This window comes from Podarcis erhardii, assembly GCF_964252035.2.
Source record: "Podarcis erhardii genome assembly, chromosome: 12".
Lineage (NCBI taxonomy): Eukaryota > Metazoa > Chordata > Lepidosauria > Squamata > Lacertidae > Podarcis > Podarcis erhardii.
In genome coordinates this window covers 2,198,413-2,224,511 of record NC_138513.1, presented here as the reverse complement: position 1 = coordinate 2,224,511, position 26,099 = coordinate 2,198,413, and the positions used below count along the sequence as shown (strand labels likewise).

The 26,099-nt window shown below is 48.8% G+C and overlaps 1 protein-coding gene and 1 long non-coding RNA gene across 3 annotated transcripts in view; one reads left to right on the top strand and one right to left on the bottom strand.

Annotated features, from left to right (window-relative positions):
* The window catches only part of LOC309325891 (unconventional myosin-Ig-like), a 95,745-nt gene that overhangs the window by 57,248 nt on the left and 12,398 nt on the right, over nucleotides 1–26,099 (top strand). For both annotated transcript variants that reach the window (XM_081834227.1, XM_081834228.1), the window contains exons 17-21: nucleotides 1,312–1,535; nucleotides 3,433–3,577; nucleotides 10,706–10,810; nucleotides 11,707–11,820; nucleotides 13,646–13,800. In XM_081834227.1, the coding sequence (XP_081690353.1) occupies nucleotides 1,312–1,535; nucleotides 3,433–3,577; nucleotides 10,706–10,810; nucleotides 11,707–11,820; nucleotides 13,646–13,800 (743 nt within the window). The remainder of the gene's footprint in view (nucleotides 1–1,311; nucleotides 1,536–3,432; nucleotides 3,578–10,705; nucleotides 10,811–11,706; nucleotides 11,821–13,645; nucleotides 13,801–26,099) is intronic.
* LOC309326124 overlaps nucleotides 1–26,099 on the bottom strand; it is a 154,040-nt gene that overhangs the window by 124,192 nt on the left and 3,749 nt on the right. The window lies entirely within an intron of this gene.

The following is a 26,099-nucleotide window of genomic DNA, read 5'->3' as shown; positions in this document are numbered from 1 at the left end:
TACCTCCCGGTCAAAACAGGGCAACGGAGTCTTGAACCTGGGACCTTTTGCCCGCAAGGCAGACACTCTGCCATTGAGCTACTCCCCTGATGGGTTCCTTAGAGGGAGTTTTCCCTGGATATTCCATCAAGGATGAAGCCTGGGAACCTTCTGCATGCAAGCCAAGGCCATTCTGCCCCTGAAATCTGGACATGGGTGGCGCTGTGGTCTAAACCACTGCGCCTCTTGGGCTTGCTGATCAGAAGGTCGGCGGTTCAAATTATTATTATTATTTATTCAACTTATAAACCACCCTATACCTGGAGGTGGGACGCAGGTGGCGCTGTGGGTTAAACCACAGAGCTTAGGACTTGCCGATCAGAAGGTCGGCGGTTCGAATCCCCACGACGGGGTGAGCTCCCGTTGCTCGGTCCCTGCTCCTGCCAACCTAGCAGTTCAAAAGCACGTCAAAGTGCAAGTAGATAAATAGGTACCACTCCGGCGGGAAGGTAAAAGGCGCTTCCGTGCACTGCTCTGGTTTGCCAGAAGCGGCTTAGTCATGCTGGCCACATGACCCAGAAGCTGTACGCCGGCTCCCTCGGCCAATAAAGCGAGATGAGCGCCGCAACCCCAGAGTTGGTCACGACTGGACCTAATGGTCAGGGGTCCCTTTACCTTTATACCCGGAGGTCTCAGGGCAATTCACAACAAGATGACAACCAATTAAATCAAACCAAAAGCAATAACCCAATAACTCTCACACACCTCCAAAACACATTCAAAAAGGATGTTGAATGCCAATAAGATCAAAGGTCTGTTTAAAAAGGAATGTTTTTGCCTTGCGCCTAAGGGTGTATAATGAAGGCGCCAGATGAACTTCCCTGGGGAGAGCATTCCATAGACGGGGAGCCACCGCAGACAAGGTCCGTTCGAATCCCCGCAAAGGGGTGAGCTCCCATTGCTCTGTCCCAGCTCCTGCCAACCTAGCAGTTCAAAAGCACACCAGTACAAGTAGATAAATAGGTACCACCCCAGCAGGAAGGTCAATGGTGTTTCTGTGCCCTGTGGTTTCCGTCATTGCGCCAGGAGCAGTTTAGTCCTGCTGGCCACATGACCCGGAAAGCTGCCTGTAGACAAATGCCGGTTCCCTCGGCCTAAGAGTGAGATGAGCGCCACACCCCATAGTCGCCTTTGACTGGAATTAACCATCCAGGGGTCCTTTACTTTTTACCTTTTTTTCCAGGAGGCTGGGTGCAGGGAGAGTTTGGTGGTGCTGGTGGGATGGTTGTCATGGCTTGTCTGGCCCTGATTTGACTCGTCCGTCCCATGCAGGCCTGGAGGGGCGCCCTGGCCCGCAAGCGCTGCCGTTACCTGCGGGCCACCTACACCATCATGTCTTACTACAAGCGCCACAAGGTGAAGTCTCACCTGTTGGAGCTGGTGGAGAGATTTCAGGCAGTACGCAGCATGGCGGACTTCGGCAAGGGCGTGGAGTGGCCGGAACCGCCGGCCGTGCTGGCTCAGTTCCAGGAGAACAGCAAGCTCATCTTCCGCAGGTAACAGCAGAGGGCGCCGTGCCCAAGAAGGACACTGTCAAGAAGGACACTGACAAACTGGGACGTGTCCAGAGGAGGGCAACCAAAATGGTCAAAGGCCTGGAAACGATGCCTTATGAGGAACGGCTAAGGGAGCTGGGCATGTTTAGCCTGGAGAAGAGGAGGTTAAGGGGTGATATGATAGCCATGTTCAAATATATAAAAGGATGTCACATAGAGGAGGGAGAAAGGTTGTTTTCTGCTGCTCCAGAGAAGCGGACACGGAGCAATGGCTCCAAACTACAAGAAAGAAGATTCCACCTAAACATTAGGAAGAACTTCCTGACAGTAAGAGCTGTTTGACAGTGGAATTTGCTGCCAAGGAGTGTGGTGGAGTCTCCTTCTTTGGAGGTCTTTAAGCAGAGGCTTGACAACCATATGTCAGGAGTGCTCTGATGGTGTTTCCTGCTTGGCAGGGGGTTGGACTCGATGGCCCTTGTGGTCTCTTCCAACTCTAGGATTCTAGGATTCTATGCCCAAATACCTTTTCGATTGCCAGAGCCTGTGGCCGATCTTGAGTTCCGATCTGCCGCAGTACAGATGCAAGGATTGTTTGATACTTGTGTTTTGCTCCGAGGAGGCCCCCTGAAATGATTGGGTATGGCTGACTTTGACCTCTTCATTTCAGAGCAAAACAGATCTGGATAGCACCCGCCCATGCCGCGTGGGCCAAGCCCAGCCAAGCAGACTTCGGCTGGATCTACACTCACCTTTTAAACGTCGTTAGAACGATACTAAATAATATTGTTCCCCCCCTAAAAAAACCCCAAGACATTTGGTTTCTCTTTCGCTTCTCTTTGCCGTATGTCAGTCAGTCAGTCACTTTTATTGCACATAGCCAAAGGCTGCCACAATGTACACAGAATCATTCAAAAATTATAAGAAAATATACTGGATTGAGACAAAAAACTTAAAACATTTATATTATCAAGACATTACCTGCCCTAAACAGAGCTGTAAAAGTACCTTCATATACAAGTTAAGACATTAAACAATAAAATTTCTAAGCTAAAATTATCACATGGCCACTAATATATTAAAAAAATAATGTTAATTAACACAATGTGCAATTATATTCGGAGTTTGGGGATAAAGACAGAATATAGCTTGATGTAGATAGGGTCAAATAAATTCATCTCCTTTACAGTTGGTGGCTACCTTGGCTATATAATTTGCTCTAATTTTCCTAGTGGCAGTTGCAAAGAGTTCTACACGCCAGGTCACATACTTATCTGTGTCTGTGAGGAGATATAAAATCTTGTCACAAGGGTTCTGGCCAGGGGACCTTGTCCTTATAGGTGCTAAAAATCATTCTCTTGCTTCATTATATAAGGGGCAGTGTGATCTACCGTATGATCTTTGCTGTATGATCTACCTGGTTTGTGGGGGGAGGGGAGCTCTTGACCACCCTCTAGAGTCACATTTTAATAACACCGTTTTAACGTTGAAAAAGAATGTCATGTTACTATACAGTGAACCTTGGTACTCGAACTGAATCCATTCCGGAAGTCCGTTCGACTCCCAAAACGTTCGAAAACCAAGGCGCGGCTTCCGATTGGCTGCCGGAGCTTCCTGCATTCAACCGGAAGCCACGTCAGACGTTCAGCTTCCCAAAAACGTTTGCAAACCGGAACAGTTAACTTCTGGGTTTTCACCGTTCAGGAACCCATTTGTTCGTCAACTAAGCCGTTCGGGAAGCAAGGGTTGGACTGTATAGTTACCAGAACCTTAACTCTTTTTTAGCGTTAAAAACCACACGTGTAGATCCCTCTACTCTCTCTCTCATAGAATAAAGTTCTTCCTGATGACGTTCATTCGGAAGCTCTCTCTCAGCTTCTCCCGGAATCTCTTTCTCCAGGTGGCGAGCCAGACAGATTGTGAAGAACATCCCTCCCTCTGACATGGACCAGATCAAGGCCAAAGTGGCAGCCCTGGACGTCCTGCAAGGCCTGCGGAAGGACTGGGGCTGCTCCAGGAGCTGGGGCAGGAACTACTTGGTCTCGGTAAGTGTTTCCAGAAGTGGAGGCGAGAAGTCGATGCCCTGCCATTTCTGCACCCTCCTGCGCAGTTGATGGCTGGTGGCCCTTGGGAATGGCAGAGAGAGAAGGTGGAGAGCCCAACTGTAGGCGGAGCCAGAGCCAGTGACAGGCAGGGCCAGGGCCCAATGACCAGGCAGGGCTAAAGGATCCTGTTTTTGTCCCCACCCTCCTCCCTGCTGAGTCTCACAAGCAGCAGCTGGTGTCGGAAGCGAGCCTGCAATAAATCACACAGAGGAGGCAAAGTTAACCCTTTCCTGGAAAATACACATCAAAGCAGTTCACGGCGATAAAAACCGAAAGAAGGGAAAAGCAGGCATCAGTCAATGGTTGTGGAAGGACTGCAGGACTGCGGTCTTGCTCGTGAGTTGGGGGCCAAACGAAGCAAACCTCTCCCACTCAGGACCTTGCAGAGGCCCGGGCCAGGTAGATAATGTGCCCCCCCTTTTTTTACCCTGGGGATAACTGAAGTCTTATACAAAACAAAACAAATTCCTTCCAGTAGCACCTTAAAGACCAACTAAGTCAGTTCTTGGTATGAGCTTTCGTGTGCATGCACACTTCTTCAGTATCTGAAGAAGTGTGCATGCACACGAAAGCTCATACCAAGAACTGACTTAGTTGGTCTTTAAGGTGCTACTGGAAGGAATTTGTTTTGTTTTGACTATGGCAGACCAACACGGCTACCTATCTGTAACTGAAGTCTTATAAATAAGTATATAAATAATTTTGTGTATATGCTGACTGTGGCCCCCTTTGGAATCGGAGGCCCGGGCCAAGTGGCCCATATGGCCCCCCCCTCTATCTGGGCCTGCTCCCACTCCCCCCCCTTTACACTTTTTGGATGCTGCCTTCCAGTTGCCATAGTAACCGCAGAGCTTTTGAAAAAGCCCAACCTCCTCCTCCTCCTCCTCAGCTCATCCATTCTCCCCACACACACACTCTGCACCCCCCCTTGATAAAACCTCTCTTCCCATTCTCCTCTACAACCCCTGCCTCGCCTGAATCAACGCCCCCTCCTCCCAAATTCAGAAGAACCTTATGATTCAGCATTTTACTAGCCTTGGGGGAATAACAGAATCAAAGAATTGGAAGGGACCCCCAGCGGCCATCTAGTCCAACCCCCTGCGATGCAGGAATCGCAGCTCAAGAATCCCCAACAGATGGCCACCCGACCTCTGCTTACTCTTCCTAATAGTTGCTGAGACACCCCTGTTTCACTCACAAAGCTACAATTCCCAGAGTGGTCTCCCAAGCAAATCCCTCTTCTCAGGGGGGAAGCCAAGTCTGTTTAAAGTGGCGTCATACTGCTTTAACAAAAAAGCAGAGACATCGCCTTGCCAACAAAGGTCCGTATAGTTAAAGCTCTGGTTTTCCCAGTCGTGATGTAGGGAAGTGAGAGCTGGACCATAAAGAAGGCTGATCGCCGAAGAATGGATGCTTTTGAATTCTGGTGCTGGAGGAGACTCTTGAGAGTCCCATGGACTGCAAGAAGATCAAACCTCTCCATTCTGAAGGAATGAGTGCTCACTGGAAGGACAGATCCTGAAGCTGAGGCTCCAATACTTTGGCCACCTCATGAGAAGAGAAGACTCCCTGGAAAAGACCCTGATGTTGGGAAAGATGGAGGGCACAAGGAGAAGGGGACGACAGAGGACGAGATGGTTGGGCAGTGTTCTCGAAGATACAAACATGAGTCTGTCCAAACTGCGGGAGGCAGTGAAAGACAGGAGTGCCTGGCGTGCTCTGGTCCAGGGGGTCACGAAGAGTCGGACACGACTAAACAACAACACTGCTTTAACAACATGGTGTAGGGCCTGTGTTTATCTGCAGTCTCTACCTGCAGTTGTTTTCTCTAGTATTTGGCGCAAGAGCATCGTGATTGGAACAGGGAAAGTTAGCAAGCATCAGCTGGGGGAGGGAAGCTCTAGATCTGTGGTTCCCAAGTTCTTCGGATCCATAAACTCTTTTCCCGAGGCCCAGTACCCTACCATATAAAAAGCCTTATTGAGGTAGCTCAGTTGGTAGAGCATTTGAGACTTTTTATCTTGGGGCCACGAGTTCGAGTCCTGCGTTGGGTGAAGTTCCAGCGTTGCAGGTAGTTGGACTAGATGATGCTTGTGGTCCCTATGGGATGATTCCTCTCTGAATTAGGGGTTTGTGTGACCCTCCAAGGAAGGTAATGACACAGGGGAATTCAAAACAGGAGCAATTAATTGCACGTTCATTCAAAATCCAGTTAGAACGATTCAGTTTAATTCATTCAACAAAACTGACGGACTTGATCCAGGGATACCAGACTTTTCAAAGGCTGAGGGTCATTTATACCTCCAGTATATACCCCCCTCGGACGCGGATGGCGCTGTGGGTTTAACCACAGAGCCTAGGACTTGCTGATCAGAAGGATGGCGGTTCGAATCCCCGCGACGGGGTGAGCTCCTGTTGCTCAGTCCCTGCTCCTGCCAACCTAGCAGTTCAAAAGCACATCAAAGTGGAAGTAGATAAATAGGTACCACTCCAGCAGGAAGGTAAACGGCGTTTCCGTGCGCTGCTCTGGTTCGCCAGAAGCGGCTTAGTCCTGCTGGCCACATGACCCGGAAGCTGTACGCCGGCTTCCTCGGCCAGTAAAGCGAGATGAGCGCCGCAACCCCAGAGTCGGTCACGACTGGACCTTATGGTCAGGGGTCCCTTTACCTTTACCTATATACCCCCCTCGGACACAGGTGGCACTGTGGGCTAAACCACAGAGCCTAGGGTTTGCTGATCAGAAGGTCAATGGTTTGAATCCCCGCGACGGGGTGAGCTCCCATTGCTTGGTCCCTGCTCCTGCCAACCTAGCATTTCGAAAGTACACCAAAAAGTGCAAGTAGATAAATAGGTACCGCTCTGGCGGGAAGGTAAACGGCATTTTTGTGCACTGCTCTGGTTCGCCAGAAGTGGCTTAGTCATGCTGGCCGCATGACCCGGAAGCTGTACGCCGGCTCCCTTGGCCAGTAAAGCGAGATGAGTGCTGCAACCCCAGAGTCGGCCACGACTGGACCTAATGGTCAGGGGTCCCTTTACCTTTTTATATACCCCCCCTGATGCCCCTCTGCCTTTTAGTGGCTCCCCACCCCCGGCCAATGTAATCCCACTGTCCACTTTGAGAGGCACTGCTCTAACGGATAGGGTTTTTTAGTTTTGAAAAGATGAAGGCGAAGGCAGGGAAAGTGACACGAGGGAATCTGTAAAAATAACAACAACCAAGACACCTCAAATGTGCAAAGAGGGTGAATACGGGGAAATTGTTTATTTATATCCCAGGGACGGCGCAAGGCAGTAAACAACAGAACAGAGAGAGAGATGTGAAAGACTTTGCCATGAAACATTTATCAAAGCAATCCAAAGCAGGCTATAAAAAAAACCAGCAGCCGCCTGCCTAAATTGCTGGAACCCTAAAGGAGACATAAAGCATCATTTCACAACTTCCCGGCGTGTCTTTCATCCGCCTTCCTCAAAATCCTGATGGAGGAGAATGAGGGAAGGTTGGCGGGTTTGCTTGCTGAGAATCTAAAACTGTTATCGGAGCTTCTTTAGCTTGTGCGGGGGGAGAGCGAAGTCCACAGCTATTATTTTCTCAAAGTGCTAGCGTGGATTCATTTAGACTAGAGAGGTGGACGGCCGTTAACCATATCAAGTGAGGACCCCCAACCCAAACAGCCATTTTTGTGCATGAAGCTCAGGTAATGGCTATCCTGGGTCACTTCCCTTTCACTAGGGTTTCATCCTGACCCATTTGCACAATTTTTTTCGGGGATTTGGTCTGATTTGTTTACGGGGGAAGTTAGATAACACCATCCAGCTGGGATTCCTGCATTGCAGGAGAACAGTCAGGTGACCCCGGGGTGTGTGTGTGTGCTTCACACTCTACAATTCTTTAATTCTATAACCTTTTTAGGTATGTGGGTGGCGCTGTGGGTTAAACCCCAGAGCCTAGGACTTGCCGATCAGAAGGTCGGCGGTTTGAATCCCTGCGACGGGGTGAGCTCCTGTTGCTCGGCCCCAGCTCCTGCCAACCTAGCAGTTCAAAAGCACATCAAAGTGCAAGTAGATAAATAGGTACCACTCCGACGGGAAGGTAAACAGCGTTTCCGTGCGCTGCTCTGGTTCGCAAGAAGCAGCTTAGTTATGCTGGCCACGTGACCCGGAAGCTGTATGCCGGCTCCCTCGGCCAATAAAGCGAGATGAGCGCCACAACCCCAGAGTCGGCCACGACTGGACCTAAAGGTCAGGGGTCCCTTTACCTTTACCTTTACTATGACCTCTTTATGGAGCATTCGTCCCTATTGGTCTTTTGGGAGATTGACGTTGCCCCCAGCAATCATTAAACCCACACTTTCCAGTTTGTGTGTTGCTTTCCTCCGCAATTCCCATCTTTTGCGGGGGTGCAATTAGTGCCAGAGACGTCTGTTAAGAGTTTGGGTGTAATCTTCGACACCTCCCTTTCCATGGAGGCGCAGATTGCAGCTATAACAAAGGCAGCATTTTTTCATCTCCGCCAAGCTAAGCAGTTGGCTCCTTACCTCTCTCGCCCTGACCTAGCCACTGTGATCCACGCGATGGTCACCTCCAGATTGGATTATTGTAACTCGCTCTATGTGGGGCTGCCCTTGAGACTGACCCCGAAACTCCAGCGGGTGCAGAATGCCGCAGCGAGACTCCTTACGGGGTCCTCGCTGCAGGATCACATTCACCCAGTGCTATACCAGCTGCACTGGCTCCTGGTGGAGTACAGGATTAGGTTTAAGGTGCTGGTTTTAACCTTTAAAGCCCTATACGGCCTAGGACCCTCGTACCTACGGGACTGCCTCTCCTGGTATGTCCCACGGAGGACCTTGAAGGTGAAGGTAAAGGTAAAGGTAAAGGTAAAGGGACCCCTGACCATTAGGTCCATTCGTGGCCGACTCTGGGGTTGCGGCGCTCATCTTGCTTTATTGGCCGAGGGAGCCGGCGTACAGCTTCCGGGTCATGTGGCCAGCAGGACTAAGCCGCTTCTGGTGAACCAGAGCAGTGCATGGAAACGCCGTTTACCTTCCTGCTGGAGAGGTACCTATTTATCTACTTGCACTTTGACATGCTTTTGAAGTGCTAGGTTGGCAGGAGCAGGGAATGAGCAATGGGAGCTCACCCCGTTACGGGGATTCGAACCGCCAACCTTCTGATCAGCAAGAACTAGGCTCTGTGGTTTAACCCACAGCACCACCCATGTCCCTGTCCCGTCTGTCCTTAGAGAGGAGGAAAACTGAAATGCAGGAACTGATGAGGAATTGCCAGACAAATCTTCAGCCGGCAGGAGAACTCTCTTTTAGCGAGATGCAGCTGTATTCCCAAGCCCAAAGCTGGCTGGCGTGGAAGATTCAGTGTCACCTGCCTTTGTTTATCCCTTGAAACGGGATTCCTGAGTCACCCCAGGCCTGCTGAGTCAGCCCAAGCCCACACACCAGGCCTAGCAGATGAGTTTTCACCCACCGCTGAGTCCTGCTACCTCGTGGCTTTGGGTGGGGTGATTTAGAGAGGGTGCCAAAAACCACCCTGAAATAAGATGGGTGCATCTGTTCAGGGAGCTTGAAGATGCGACGAGCAGAAAGCTCCATATGAGGAGGAACTTTTCTCATGCAGCGTCTCCATGGCGACGTCTCCCCCAAAATCCTCTAAGTCGGGAGCAAGAGGCTGTGTGGGTGGCTGGCTAGCTGTGGAATCGTACTGCGTTAATAGGTTAGCCTCCGCGCATGCACACACATTGCTACCTCGGCTCAGCATCAAGAGATAGAGCGGCGCTGGGGAGATGTCGTACATTAGTATTCAGCCATCCTCGATTTGTTGTCAAAAGCAGCATTGTCCCAAAAGGTGGGGTTGAAAGGAAGGCCTTGTAATAAACAAAAATCTGCCCTCATTCCCTTATGGGGGACACAAGAGCCCTTATAGAGTCCTTTGTAGGTTCTCCATCGGTTGGAGAAAATGACAGAGGCCAACCAGAGAATATTGAGAAGCAAGGCAGCCTCCCTGGAGCTCAAGACCACCCCTCCATACATCATACATACATCACAGAAGGGGTGTAACCCAAGACCACCCCCCACAAACGTCATTTGTTGTTGTTGCTTAGTCGTGTCCGACTCTTCGTGACCCCCTGGACCAGAGCACGCCAGGCCCTCCTGTCTTCCACTGCCTCCCGCAGTTTGGTCAAACTCATGCTGGTCGCTTTGAGAACACTGTCCAACCATCTCGTCCTCTGTCGTCCCCTTCTCCTTGGGCCCTCCGTCCTTCCCAGCATCAGGGTCTTTTCCAGGGAGTCTTGTCTTCTCCTGAGGTGGCCAAAGTCTTGGAGCCTCAGCTTCAGGATCTGTCCTTCCAGTGAGCACTCAGGGCTGATTTCCTTCAGAATGGAGAGGTTTGATCTCCTTGCAGTCCATGGGACTCTCAAGAGTCTCCTCCAGCACCAGAATCCAAAAGCATCCATTCTTTGGCGATCAGCCTTCTTTGTGGTCCAGCTCTCACTTCCATACATCACTACTGGGAAAACCATAGCTTTAACTATATGGACCTTTGTGAGCAAACCAGTGATATTTTAGGGAGCAGGCTAGCAGGCGGGGCCCATGAATTACATCATAGGAGCCTACACAACACAAAACACTGTTGCTGTATGTAGGTTTGGTTTTATTTGTTTTTACCTTATATTTTGGAAATGTACATCCAGGTTTCCCCCCCTTTAAATGGTTTCAGGGAGTCAAAATGGTTTCAGGAAAGTGGGCACCCTGTTGCAGTCGTTAATAAAGATCAGGCTTATAGCCGCTTTGCTTTCATATATCCTGGTCTGGTCTCTGTTCATTTTCTGACCTGTTCGAGCCTTAAAAGGTCCGCTCTCTCCGAAGGTCCAGTCTTCCAAAAGAAGCCCTTGAAGGGACCCCTCAATATTCTTGTTTCATAATTATTATTTCCCTGCCCTCCAAATGGGAAAATAACAATTGCCAGTAATAAGGGGGAGACGACAATACTTTGTGCCCTTCTCTGCCCTACTCAAGCCACCCAGCTCACAATCTCTCGTTTAACTCTTTCCAGGTGGTGGAAAACCCTGCGATGGCCGACCAGTTTGCCAAACGGGTGTCAGCCCTGAAGGAGAAGGTGCACTTCCGTTCCGTGCTGTTCTCGTGCCACGTCCGCAAGGTGAGCAGCTGGCAGAAGCAGAGGCTGCTCCTCTGTCACTCCCTCCTGACTCAACACAGAGCATCAAATGCACTGCTGAGCTAAATTGGGCTGAGAGCAATTTCCTTTCAAATCTCAGGGCGTTTTGTACTGCTAATTCAGGTGTCTTGGGGACTTGGCAAAACCACCAGCTCTGTTTTCCCCTCCTGCCTTTCTGGTGGGTCAGTGATCCAGGTGCCATAAGAAAACTGCAGAGATAGCGCAGGATAGTGCGCTCCCCGGAAATGATCTCTTTCAGCTCTTTCAGGGTTATAAAGACTAGGACCAGCCGCCTGAGAAACAGTTTCTATCCAAATGCAATTTTGGTTTTAAACGCAGTCTCTAAGGGACACGGGTGGCGCTGTGGGTTAAACCACAGAGCCTAGGACTTGCCGATCAGAAGGTCGGCGGTCCGAATCCCCGCAACGGCGTGAACTCCCATAGCTCGGTCCCAGCTCTGCCAACCTAGCAGTTTGAAAGCACGTCAAAGTGCAAGTAGATAAATAAGTACCGCTCCGGCAAGAAGGCAAACGGCGTTTCCATGCGCTGCTCTGGTTCTCCAGAAGCGGCTTAGTTATGTTGGCCACATGACCCAGAAAAGCTGTCTGTGGACAAACGCTGGCTCCCTCGGCCAGTAAAGCGAGATGGGCGCCGCAACCCCAGAGTCGTCCGCGACTGGACCTAACGGTCAGGGATCCCTTTTTAAGGTGCTAAAGGTAAAGGTAAAGGGACCCCTGACCATTAGGTCCAGTCGCAGATGACTCTGGGGTTGCGGTGCTCATCTGGCTTTATTGGCCGAGGGGGCCGGAGTACAGCTTCTGGGTCATGTGGGTACTCTTGCCCAGTGTATCATTACTGATGATGTTCTCTCCTTGCAGATCAACCGCTGTAACAAGAGCACAGACAGAGCCATCCTCATCACAGACCAGCACCTATACAAGTTGGAACCGAGGAAACAGTACAAAGTGATGAAATCAATTCCTCTGAGCATGGTAAGAGGGACCTCTCCTGGCAACGGGCTCGGGGTGGTGGTGTGGTGGGCAGCTTTCATAGTAGTTAAGGTGGTAACACTGCGCAGGCTGCCGCTGTTTCTGCAAACATCTTCTGCAACATGCCATCGCTAAGCAGTTGGCTCCTTACCTCTCTCGCCCTGACCTAGCCACTGTGATCCAGGCTACTGTCACCTCCAGACTGGATTATTGTAACTCGCTCTACGTGGGGCTGCCCTTGAGACTGACCCAGAAACTCCAGCGGGTGCAGAATGCCGCAGCGAGACTCCTTACGGGGTCCTCGCTGCGAGATCACATTCATCTGGTGCTATACCAACTGCACTGGCTCCCGGTGGAGTACAGGATCAGGTTTAAGGTGCTGGTTTTAACCTTCAAAGCCCTATACGGCCTAGGACCCTCGTACCTACAGGACCGCCTCTCCTGGTATGCCCCACAGAGCAACTTATGGTCTTCAAATAAAAACATCTTGAAGGTCCCAGGCCACAGAGAGGTTAGGCTGGCCTCAACTAGAGCCAGGGCTTTTTCGGCCGTGGCCCCGATCTGGTGGAACGCTCTGTCACAAGAGACTAGGGCCCTGCAGGACTTGACATCTTTCCGCAGGGCCTGCAAGACAGAGCTGTTCCGCCAGGCCTTTGTTCAGGGCGCAGCCTGACTCCCTCCTTTGGCAATCTTTACAAAACTTTAGTTTATGGTTGCCATCAATTTGGATTTTAATTAACTTTTATAATGTTTTTATAATGTTGCACTGTTTTGGTGTTGTTAGCCGCCCTGAGCCCGGCTTCGGCTGGGGAGGGTGGGATATAAATAATTTATTATTATTATTATTATTATTATTATTATTATTATTATTTATAATTATAATTATAATTATAATTATAATTATAATTATTATTATTATTATTATTATTATTATTATTATTATTATTATCGGCACAACTATATTGGTGGATTTTTAAAAGATGGCCCAATCTGTTGGGATGCTGCTAAGGAATCGGGGGCAATTGGCAAGCCCCCAGCTGGCTCCAGCCCACTGACCAACATGCCAGTCGAACTCCAGTCCTTGGTGCAGCATGAATCTGTGACCTAGAGCTTCAGAATCTGGGCACGCAACTCAGCAGAGTAAACGCACAACAGAAGTGGCAGGGAGAGGCTGTGTAAAGCATATTCACAAGCAGTTTATTCAGCGCACATTAGGACAAGAGGAAAAACATGTCTTCTCCACTTTGTGTCCAAGCAAGCAGCATAAGCAAAAACTATACACACAAACGGAAGTTCCCAGCAAGCTGTGCTGGAGTGTAAACAGACATGGTGTAAGTCCACCGAGAATGAGTTGCTGTGCTCATTAGGCCTGGCGAAGTCTATGGAGATCGTGTTTTTACTAACAGAGTTAACTCCAACTTTGAACTGTGTGAACTGGCCTTCTCGGTAGTGGGCCCTCCCATCAGATGTCAAGGAAATAAACAACTATCTGACTTTTAGAAGACATCCGAAGGCAGCCCAGTTTAGGGAAGTTTTTCATGTTTGATGTTCTATTGTGCTTTTAATATTCTGTTGGGAGCTGCCCAGAGTGGCTGGGGAAACTCAGCCAGATGGGCAGGGTATAAATAATAAATTCAGAGGTTGAAGAGGCAATATTCTGGTCTTTTGGACACAGCCCTCATCAGTCCAGCTGGCCAAACTTGCAATGGTCTCTCTGGTACCCGTCTGGTTGTTAAGTTTAGACCTTGTTTCGTCCTTGCCTTGGCCGCCTAGTTTCCACTTGGAGGGGAGGCGCTGAAACCTTTTTGCGATTTGTCTCTCTCGACAGGTGACCGGGATGAGCGTGACCAGCGGCGTGGATCAGCTGGTTGTCTTCCACACCCAGAACCACGACGGCCTGGTGGTCTGTCTCCACAAAATGCAGCCGGAAAACGATGGCCGTGTCGGGGAGTTGGTTGGCGTGATGGTGGACCACTTCAGAAGGTGGGTGGCTTTTAAAGCAAAATAAATAAATAAAATGGTGTTGATTGATTGCAGCACGGAGTCAGAATACAGCTGCACCTTCTGCTGAAAGTACAACCCTGGGAACTGTACAGGTGAAACTCGGAAAATTAGAATATCGTGGAAAAGTTCATTTATTTCAGCAATTCAACTTAAAAGGTGAAACAAATATATGAGATAGACTCATGACATGCCAAGCGAGATATGTCAAGCCTTTATTTGTTATAATTGTGATGTTCATGGCGTACAGCTGATGAAAACCCCAAATTAACAATCTCAGAAAATTAGAATATTAAATGAAACCAGCAAAACAAGGACTGCAAATAGAGCAATATTGGACCTCTGAGAAGTAGAAGCATGCACGTGTACTCAGTACTTGGATTGGGCCCCTTTTGCATCAATTACTGCCTAAATGTGGCGCGGCATGGATAATTAATACTATAATTAATTAATTATTAATTAATATTTATTTAATTATAAATTAATCCGAAGATCACAGGGCAGTTTACGAATGAATGAATGAATTTTATTATTTCGGTCACAGACCAGTTCCAGCCCACATACAATATCAAGGAAGTCATAAAACACGATAGAGGTACATTTGAATTTGCAGTTAGGTATGTTGTTGTTGTTGTTTAGTCGTTTAGTTGTGTCCGACTCTTCGTGACCGCATGGACCAGAACATGCCAGGGACTCCTGTCTTCCACTGCCTCCCGCAGTTTGGTCAAACTCATGCTGGTAGCTTTGAGAAGACTGTCCCACCATCTCGTCCTCTGTCGTCCCCTTCTCCTTGTGCCCTCCATCTTTCCCAACATCAGGGTATTTTCCAGGGAGTCTTCTCTTCTCCTGAGGTGGCCAAAGTCTTGGAGCCTCTGCTTCAGGATCTGTCCTTCCAGTGAGCACTCAGGGCTGATTTCCTTCAGAATGGATCGGTTTAATCTTCTTGCAGTCCATGGGACTCTCCAGAGTCTCCTCCAGCACCAGAATTCAAAAGCATCCATTCTTCAGCGATCAGCCTTCTTGATGGTCCAGCTCTCACTTCCCTACATCACTACTGGGAAAACCATGGCTTTAACTATACAGACCTTTGTTGGCAAGGTGATGTCTCTGCTTTTTGAGATGCTGTCTCCCATGCCCTTGATAGATAGGCCCCCCTCCCCGTCGGCGGTGGGATTAGAGAGAGCCGCTCTTGACCCAGTGACCCCCGGGGCACCCTAATGCAGATCTGAAGATGGAGGAGGCTCAGGAGTCTGAGCTGGGATTAGGAGTGGCGGTAGGGCTGACCCTGGCACACATGCAGAGCCCCTTCTCTGGGCTCGCACATCGATTCCCGAACGAGGGTCTGAGAGCAGGCTTCTGAGCACTCCAGAAGTATGCCTGGCACAATGACTTCACTTTTGGCGTATGCACATTAATGAAACAATGGAGGCAAAAAAATTGAGAAAGCTTGGAGGGCAACAGAATGCTTAAAGGTAAAGGTAAAGGGACCCCTGACCATTAGGTCCAGTCATGGCCAACTCTGGGGTTGCGGCACTGTGGGTTAAACCACAGAGCCTAGGGCTTGCCGATCAGAAGGTCGGTGGTTCGAATCCCCGCGATGGGGTGAGCTCCCGTTGCTCGGTCCCTGCTCCTGCCAACCTAGCAGTTCAAAAGCAAGTCAAAGTGCAAGTAGATAAATAGGTACCACTCCAGCGGGAAGGTAAACGGCGTTTCCGTGCACTGCTCTGGTTCGCCAGAAGCGGCTTAGTCATGCTGGCCACATGACCCAGAAGCTGTCCACCAGCTCCCTCGGCCAGTAAAGCGAGATGAGCGCCGCAACCCCAAAGTCGGCCACGACTGGACCTAATGGTCAGGGGTCCCTTTACCTTATGATTCCATGATTTCAAGGACCTTTCAGGGGCCTGGAGCCAGGAGGGTCGCATGGAGCGGCGTGATTTGTAACCCTGAAGAACTCCAATAAGCAACTTCCCTGTTCAGTGAAGTTTTTAATATTTAATGCTGTATTGTTTTTAACATTTGATTGGGAGCTGCCCAGAGTGGCTGGGGAAACTCAGCCAGATGGGCGGGGTATAAATAATAAATTATATTATTATTATTATTATTATTATTATTATTATTATTATTATCCGTATTGGCAGAGAGAGGGGAAGGGAAGCCGGGGGAATGCAAGCCTGGGTCCTTCGCCGTCGCAGCAAGTGACAGATGGGATCCTTCTCTGGGAAACCCCCCATCTTTGCAGGGTCGAGCCATTGCCATCTGTTGCGGCAGCTGCAGGCACGCGCCGGGACACTGACCAGGTGCAGGAGAAGAAAGGAACGATGGTGAAAGGGGAGGGAGGGCTGGAAGGAAGGAAGGGGGGTTGGACTGTTTGCCGTGCATCTCCCCGGAGCTTCACAAAGGGGATTGCGAGAAATTACTGCACAGCGCTGGCAGGTTGGGAGTGATGGACTGCAAGGCAGCTGTCAGGGTTGGGCTGGATTACCAGTAGATTTCTGGCTTGGTCTCCACATCTGAGACACCATTTGCTGGAAAACACAGGAGGTTGAGAGCGCTCTTGCGTTCGAATCCTGCTTGCGGGTTTTCCATGAGGGGAATCATGAGGTTGGCCACTGTGAGAAGGCTGGACTCAATGGAGCGCCTTTGGCCTGAACCAGCCGGCTCCTCTTGTGTTCTGATGTGGGTGTGCACAGCAGATTTGAAAGCGCGGCGTCTTGTTTATATACCGCATTTTTCGCTCTATAGGACGCACTTTTCCCCCTCCAAAAATTAAGGGGAAATGTGTGTGCGTCCTGTGGAGCAAGTGCAGGCTGCTTGGCTTCAGCGACAGCAACGCGAAGCTTCCAAAGTGCAGAGGGAGTGCTCCGGAGGCTACGCATTGCTTTCACTGAAGCCTGGAGAGCGAGAGGGGTCGGTGAGCACCGACCCCTCTCGCTCTCCAGGCTTCAGGGATAGCCACCTGAAGCCTTTGGAACACAGCGGGAACTCGCGCTGCGCTCCAAAGGCTTCGCAACCTTGCCGCCACTCCCGGACCTGTTCTGGGGGCTGGGGTTGGGGGAAGCTCGGGCTTCCCCCGCCCCAGCCCCGCGGCTGAAAACGAAGCCAAGACAGCGAGTGGGATCCATCCCGCTCGGTGTCTTGGCTTCTGCCAAAGCCGCGCGCAGCCTCTCCTGGCTGGAGAGGTTGCGTGCGGCTAAAGAGGAAGCCAAGACAGCCAGTGGGATGGATCCCACTCGCTGTCTTGGCTTCGTTTTTTTTTTCTTGATTTCCCCCCGTAAAAACTAGGTGCGCCTTATGGTCCAGTGGGCCTTATGGAGCGAAAAATACGGTACCTCTTCCCTACCACTGAACTATGGCCCTTTTCTAACCATATTGATCCTTTTGTTACCTCGTAGCCTCCTTTCCCCTCCATTCTTATGAATCATGACAACAACAGTTCTTTTTTTATATATAAATTTTTATTAGTTTTTCAGCATATCATTTCAACAATAACTAAACATACTTTCATATCTCATACCATTTTTTTTTACTTCCATCAATCACATCTGAAAAATTTCCAATCTATTCACTTAATATACATTCCTTGCTCCCACTATTACATTTAAATCTCATAACTAATAACTCTATTCTTTCTCTACACTTTCTCCTTACAAAACTTATTGTAGTCCTACTAGCATAATTTGTCGATTACAGTTGCTCGTCAAATAATTTGTATATTTCTTCCAATCTTCTGCGAATCTCTGGTCCCGCAGGTTTCGAATCCTTCCTGTCATTTTATCTAATTCTGCGTAGTGTATTAATTTTGTCTGCCATTCTTCTTTCGCTGGAAGACAACAGCAATTCTTTGCCAGACATTCCTGAGCTGATCTCTCTCTCCATTAGCCCAGAGCTTTACAAACTGTGTGTCGTGACACATGTGCGGGCGGCAGTGTGCAAGTGTGTCCCCCTGCGTCTCCTGGGGGTGGGAAAGGGGTTAGTTTGACATGGGGGCAAATAAAAGAAAACGCCTTCACCCCGGTATGGTGGTTCCCTTTTATCGCCGTCTCTCAGACCATGTTGGGGAACGGACTATATTTTGAAGGTGGGGGGGGGGGGGAATCAACGAAATTCCTATGCCCCACAAATAACCCAGAGGTGCATTTTAAATAAAAGGACACATTCTACTCATGTGAAAACACCAGGCAGGCCCCACAAATAACCCTGAGATGCATTTTAAATAAAAGGGCACATTCTACTCATGTAAAAACTCGCTGATTTCCAGAACGCCTGAGGGCCGGATTGAGAAAGCGATTGGGCCGCATCCGGGCTCTGGGCCTGAGTTTGCCTACCCCTGTCATAGGTGGGCTCTCCTTCAATAAAGGCTTCTCAGCAGAGGTTGGACAGCCATCAGGGATTCTGTAGCTGTAGCTCCTGCATTGCAGAAGTTTATAGTTGACCCTTGCCAGCTCTACATTTCTACAATTCTATGCTTCAAGGATCTGAAGTCTGTGATCTTCAGCCACCCTTCCCAAAGGAAAAAAAGAGGTCTTTGGAGGAGGAGCTGGCCATGGTACTGAATCTTCTTATTTTTCTTCTTTGGTGATCCCTCGTGGCCGAGTAAGATTGGCTTCCATAAACACGGTTTTAACAGTGGGTCCGTAAGTGACTGTGGAGGCCAATTCTGGATCCACACATCCTTCCACAGTGGGGACATTGGTTTCCAGGCGGGAGTTGATCACGGTGAGGGTTTGCCAAGCGTGCCTTTCTCTTAGCACGTTCTCCCTTGCGCCCTGAGTTCGAGCATCTTCAAAGCCCATGACACCTTTGGGAAAGGCTGTTCTCCAACTGGAGCACTCGCAGGCCAGTGTTTCCCAATTGTTGGTCTTTATACTACATTTTTGGGAATTTGCCTTGAGACAGTCTTTAAACCTCTTTTGTTGACCACCAGCATTACACTTTCCATTTTTAAGTTTGAATAAAGTAGTTGCTTTGGAAGATGATTATCAGGCATCCGCACAACATGACCAGTCCAACAAAGTTGATGTTGAAGAATCATCTCTTTGACACTGGTCATCTTTGCTTCTTCCAGTACACTGGCCTTAGTTCGCCTGTCTTCCCAAGTGATGTGTAAAAATTTTCGGAGACACCGTTGATGGACACTCTCTGGCACTGAATAGCAAAGTCCTGACCAACATACATAGGATGTTGCGTTATAACAAGTCAGACCACTGGTCTTTCTTGTCAACTCCTATGGTTCCCAAACTTTTTCGGCCCACTGCCCTTTGGTTCCACAAACTCATCCCCAGTGCTCACTATAAAAAGCCTTATTGAGAACAGTGGCTTGCGTGACCCACTATGGAAGATAAAGGTAAAGGGACCCCTGACCGTTAGGTCCAGTTGTGGCCGACTCTGGGGTTGCGGCGCTCATCTCGCTTTACTGGCCGAGGGAGCCGGCGTACAGCTTCCGGGTCATGTGGCCAGCTTGACTAAGCCACTTCTGGCGAACCAGAGCAGCGCACGGAAACGCCGTTTACCTTCCCGCCGGAGCGGTACCTATTTATCTACTTGCACTTTGACGTGCTTTCGAATTGCTAGGTTGGCAGGAGCAGGGACCGAGCAACGGGAGCTCACCCCGTTGCAGGGATTTGAACCGCCGACCTTCTGATCGGCAAGTCCTAGGCTCTGTGGTTTAACCCACAGCGCCACCCGCATCCCTTGCAACCCCATGTATAACACAACCCCCTTTTTTTGTAACCCCCAAATTAAGAAATTAAGTTTTTTAGCTTTGGGGGAGGGCATGGGAGGTCACTTCCACCAATCGCTCACCCACCTACTCACAGCCACTGCTGATCGCACACCTCGCCGCAGCCACCAATTGTCTACCTTCCCGCCAGAGCGGTACCTATTTTTCTACTTGCACTTTGACGTGCTTTTGAACTGCTAGGTTGTCAGGAGCAGGGACTGAGAAACGGGAGCTCACCCCGTCACGGGGATTTGAACCGTCAACCTTCTGATCGGCAAGTCCTACAAGGCGTCCCTGCCTTGTAAAAACAGTGGAAAAAACAGGTGTTCTGCCCCTGAGCCGCATGGAAGAACACTTTGACGTACTTGCACTTTGACGTGCTTTCAAACTGCTAGGTTGGCAGGAGCAGGGACCGAGCAATGGAAGCTCACCCCGTTGCGGGGATTCGAACCACCGACCTTCTGATCGGTAAGTCCTAGGCTCTGATGTTTAACTCACAGCGCCACCCACGTCCCCACTATGGAAGATAGCAACACAATAAAATTCAAAACAGTAGCAATTAATTGCATGCTTATTCAAAATCCAATTAAAACTATTTAGCTTAATTAATTCCACAAAACTGATGAGCTGCATGTCTGAGATCTGCCTTTCCCCGAGCCGAGCTCCTGCTCGCGTCGACAGAAGGCCTCCAGAGATAGTGGCAGTTCCCCAGATGAAGTGGACATCACACTTTGCCACGTGCTAGAGCAGCCTCTTTATCGGTAAGGCCAGAAGCTCCTGTGTGTATTTTTAATTATGGATGGAAATAAATGGTGCATAATTAACGCAAGCCGCATGAAATTTGTGCGAGGAGGCTGGACGTGTCGCACTTCCCCCTGCAATGCTGTTTTGCGCTGTTTCCAAGTGCGAGACGCGAAGCGACAGCTCTCCGGAATGCGATCACCTGTTAGCGGAGTCTTTAATTTGCACATTTTAAGATTTGGCAGCAGAAAACGTGTCCTGACAAAATGAAGGGGCTGCTGTCAAGGAGGGAATTGCCCCCATCTGTGCTGCACGAAACTCATGCCCATGTATTGTTTTTTACTTATAAGATTCCTTCGCCATAAGGGGCAAGGGTGGGTTACGGCAACACACAGAGAATCGTCGACTTGGAAGGGACACCAAGGGATATCTAGTCCAACCCTGGCAATGCAGGAATCACAATCACTGACAGGTGGCCACCCAACCTCTGCTTAGAAACCATCGCCTGCTGAGGTAATCTGCTCCACAACCAAGCAGGTCTTACTGTCAAAAAAATTATTCTTTTTTAAAAATCATTTTTATTTGATTTTTCCAATACAAAGTTATAAAAATCCAAATGCATATACAGTGGTACCTCAGGTTAAGTACTTAATTCGTTCCGGAGGTCCGTACTTAACCTGAAACTGTTCTTAACCTGAGGTACCACTTTAGCTAATGGGGCCTCCCACTGCCGCCGCGCGATTTCTGTTCTCATCCTGAAGCAAAGTTCTCAGCCTCAGGTACTATTTCTGGATTAGCGGAGTCTGTAACCTGAAGTGTCTGTAATCCGAGGTACCACTGTACAGAGATTTCTCCGAGTCTCAGGAATTCCCTCCACCCCTTCCCCAGAGTCCTGATTTAAATATTTAAAACTGCATCTTCTTCCAAACTCAAACTTTTATGTCCATCCATATTGTCCGTGGTAATTGTTACACTACACGCGAAATCAAAATCCTGCCAATGTTTCAATCTACTTACAGTGGTCTCTTAAATAACTTAGAAATTTTCCCCATTCTTCTGTCAAGTTTTTGTCCTCTTGGTTCCAGAGTTTTCCAGTCAGCTTTGCCATTTTGGCATAGTCCATCACCTTGGCTTGCCATTCCTCTGATAGGGAGTCTTTCTTCTTTCCATCTCTGGGCTAGTAGCATCTGTTGTTCCATACATAAAAAGTCTTTTCTGGACCTTTGGAATGTCTATACCTGTAATTCCTAATAAAAAAGCTTCTGGTTTTTTAAAACAAAATTTTTAAAAACATTTTTTTCATTTCATTATATGTCATCTCCCAGAAGGCTTTTACCACCTTACAGGTCCACCACGTATGAAAAAGGGTACTTTCTTTTCCTTTACGTTTCCAGCACATATTTGTACTTGTCGTATACATGTTTGCCAAGTTTGCAGGAGTAAGATACCACTGGTACATCATTTTCATATAATTCTCTTTCAAAATATCAATGCCATGAACTTCAGGTCTGTTTTCCATAACTTTTCCCAAACTGCCATCTGAATATTATGTCCCAGATCCCTTGCCCAGTGTATCATTACCGACTTGACCTGTTCATCCTTTGTACAGAAATTTTTCTTAATGTGTATTCAGGAATCTCCTTTTTCGCCATTTGAATTCATCGACTGGGGTCCTACTAGGGCTGTCTTTAGCATATGCGCTGCCAGGGTACAAAGATCCGTCCAGTGACCGCTCCCAATTTAGTTTAGCCCCCAAATTAACTTTTATTATCCTTATGTCAGACACCACGCTTACACCTTATCTCTTGTTTACGAAAGAAGGGAGGAGAAAGAAAGAAACTTTTTTAATTTGTATTTACAATACAATTATACTCGTTGAGTCTGACAAGCGCTGCCGTTGTAAATGACAAGCGCCACCGCTAATGTGGTGCGTCTTTGGTAAATGAGCACACAGAGTCGAAAGTCCTTTAGTGAAACAGTAGGTAAACATTTCAGTAATACCTAGGTATATATGTATTTTGTTTTTCTAGTTTGACCAAAATTATTTATTATTTCATAACAGGTAGATACAGTCATACATACTTCAGGTTGCGTTTTTTCGGGTTACTTCCAGGTTTTGGCGGTTGCGCATGTGCAGAAGTGATAAATAGCGCTTTGCATATGCGCAGAAGCGCCGAATCACAACCCGCGCATGCGCAGATGCGACGCTGCAGGTTGTGAACGTGCCTCCCGCATGGATCACGTTCATAACCCAAGCGTCCACTGTAGTTAAGAACTTAGGCGGTTTCAGTGGTGGGTGCCTGGCGCCCCCCAGAATTCGGCGCCCGGGTGCCCTGCACCCCTTGCACCCCCGGGTAAAGACGGCCCTGGGTCCTACCCTCTGGAGCAGAGGAAACAAGCTTGCTCCATCTTCCATGTGAGAGCCCTTTAGTTATTTGAAGACGGCTAAGCTTTTCTCCCTCTTCCTCAAAGCTGGAACGTGTGAACATCCCCTGAAGTTGACTCTTGGAAGATTCAGGACAGAGAAAAGATAGGCATTCTTTGCACAGTTAGACTGTGGAACTCCCTGCCACATGAGGCATTGATGGCCGCCAACCCGAATGCATTTAAAAGCGGAAATCCGTGGAAGAAAAGGCTATCAGTGGCTGCTAGTCATGGTTGCCCCATTCTGTCTCCACTCAGAGGCAGCATGGGAATCTCGGGTGGGCTGTTGTCCTCCTTGCGTCTCGTTGGCCACTGGGTAGGCCTTTGACTATCTCCAGGGCCCTTTGCATTTTTAACTCCCCAGTTTTGCTGCCCGGTGTTCTGGGGACGCAGCTAGAATTCGAATCCTGCCCTCGTAATCTTTCGCAGCTCCTTTGCGGTTTTGGGTCGCCTGCAAAGATGCGCCTCTTTCCCTCTCTAAAGCCAGAGCAGGAAACCTGATTGCCCCACTTTGCAGATGCCTGGGACACGGTTGCTAGGGAACTGCCAGAAAGCTCATTAACAGCTGAGATTAAGCAGGGAGCCTGGAAGGAAGCAGAAAGAGAAAGAAAGAGAGGTGAAGGAAAGGAAGGAAGGTGTCAAGGTGAGGGAGAGTGAAAGGAGAGAAAGAGGAGGGAGGGAGCTCTCACAAGCACTGAAACGGCACTGGGGCCCTGACCAGCGCGATTTTATTTATTTTATTGCATTTATATCAGACCTTCCCCCCCCCCCAAGGAGCTCAAAGTGGCATACATGGAGGTGTTTAGATCCTGTCTGCAGGTTGGCCACTGTGAGAACAGGCCACTGGCATGATGCGCTGGCCTTCTTACGTTCCTCTCTGTGGCATGTGAGATGGCAAGCTGTAAACACCCTCCACGCATTTACATGAGTGTACACTCAAGGCCAGATGCGTCCGTTCCACACACAGAGGTTTTTAATTCCAAGCACAATTCCAAGTGTTGGTGCTGACCTTTAAAGCCCTAAACGGCCTCAGCCCAGTATACCTGAAGGAGTGTCTCCACCCCCATCGTTCTGCCTGGATGCTGAGGTCCAGCGCTGAGGGCCTTCTGGCGGTTCCCTCCCTGTGAGAAGTGAGGTTACAGGAACCAGGCAGAGGGCCTTCTTGGTGGTGGCACCCACCCTGTGGAACGCCCTCCCACCAGATGTCAAAGAGAAGAACAACTACCTGACATTTAGAACAAAATAAAAAAATTCCTTCCAGTAGCACCTTAAAGACCAACTGAGTTAGTTCTAGGTATGAGCTTTCGTGTGCATGCACACTTCTTCAGATACACTGAAACAGAAGTCACCGGACCTTTCTATATAGTGAGAAGGTGGGGAGGGGTATTACTCAGAAGGGTGGTGGGAATGGGTGATTGGCAGATAGCTGCGATGAGCCTGTTGACGACTCTTAACGACTGTCTTAACGACTCTTAACGACTGTCTTAACGACTCTTAACAGTCGTTAAGAGTCGTCAACAGGCTCATCGCAGCTATCTGCCAATCACCCATTCCCACCACCCTTCTGAGTAATACCCCTCCCCACCTTCTCACTATATAGAAAGGTCCGGTGACTTCTGTTTCAGTGTATCTGAAGAAGTGTGCATGCACACGAAAGCTCATACCTAGAACTAACTCAGTTGGTCTTTAAGGTGCTACTGGAAGGAATTTTTTTATTTTGTTTTGACCATGGCAGACCAACACGGCTACCTATCTGTAACTGACATTTAGAAGACACCTGAAGGCAGCCCTGTTCAGGGAAGTTTTTAATGTGTGACATTTTAATGCACCGTATTTTTGCTCTATAAGATGCACCAGACCACAAGACACACCTAGTTTTTGGAGGAGGAAAACAAGAAAAAAAAATATTCTGAATCTCAGAAGCCAGAACAACAAGAGGGATCACTGCGCAGCGAAAGCAGTGATCCCTCTTGCTGTTCTGGCTTCTGGGATAGCTGCGCAGCCTGCATTCGCTCCATAAGACGCACACACATTTCCCCTTACTTTTTAGGAGGGGAAAAGTGAGTCTTATAGAGCAAAAAATACGGTATTTTCAGTCTTTGTTGGAAGCCGCCCAGAGTGGCTGGGTACAAATAATAAATTACTATTACTATCTGTGGCATGTGAGATGGCAAACTGTAAACACCCTCCACGCATTTATGTGAGTGTGCACTCAAGGCCAGATGCGTCAGCTGCACACGCAGAGGTTTTTATTTCCCGAGATGCTCCGAGGAAGGAGCTGGCCCCAGGAGCACTGTTTTATCTTCTTCAGGTGGACAGTGGCTTTGGAGCGAAGTGTTTCCCAAACATCAAACAGGCTGTGCTCTGAACATTAAGCAGCGGGAAGTGGCGATGACTTGGCAAGCCCAGTTTGATCCTCAAAGCTGCTAGAGGATCAAAGTCACAAGGGACTGCCAAGTCATTGCAACTGAATCATCCGAGGGTTTGCTGTTGGCACAGACTAAAAACCTGCAGGTGTAATCCGGGAATGTAGGCAGGCATGATGCAATTCTCTCACTGCCCTGGCAGGTTGCAGACGGAAGGCCTCCGGAACACGGATTGGTTTTGGCGTGTATCCCTTCAGAATATTTCTGTCCCACCTTTCTGCATTGAAATTTTGAAGAGGGCTCACAAGGGTACAATGAAAATAGCTGCAGTGATACATGACAGAGACAGTGCGGTGCAGTGGTTAGAGTGCTAGACTATGGCTTGGGAGAGCAGGGTTCGAATTCCTGCTTAGCCGTGAAGCTCACTTGGTGGTGAGCCTAGCTGAGAAAGAAGGAAATGCCAAAAGCCAAACCCCTAATAAAACAGCAATAGAACAATTAAAATGATTACTTTCTGGAATGACGTCTTTTTTTAAGACAACCAAGCAGAAATGTTTTAGGTTCCAAGGGTATATCATCGCCTAACAAGAAATAGTGTTCAACCTTTTAACTTCTATCAAGATTATAATAGCTAATAACTGGTGGAGGGAAGCATATCTCCTACTATATATGAATGGTTTGAGAAAATTTGGTTCATTGTTACTACCGCTAAGCTAACTTATTGCAAAATAATTCATATCAACCAGCCTAACGTGCTTATGGGAAAATGGGCATTTTTGGGCAATGTTTTGGAACAACAAGCTCAAGGAAAATGCCCAACCTTAAGTTGTTTCCAATCTGCTGCAATTGTATTTATTAATGTCCTTTTATCTTTGGTTTAAAGGGACGCGGGTGGCGCTGTGGTCTAAACCACAGAGCCTAGGACTTGCCGATCAGAAGGTCGGCGGTTCGAATCCCCGCGACGGGGTGAGCTCCCATTGCTCGGTCCCTGCTCCTGCCAACCTAGCAGTCCGAAAGCACGTCAAAGCGCA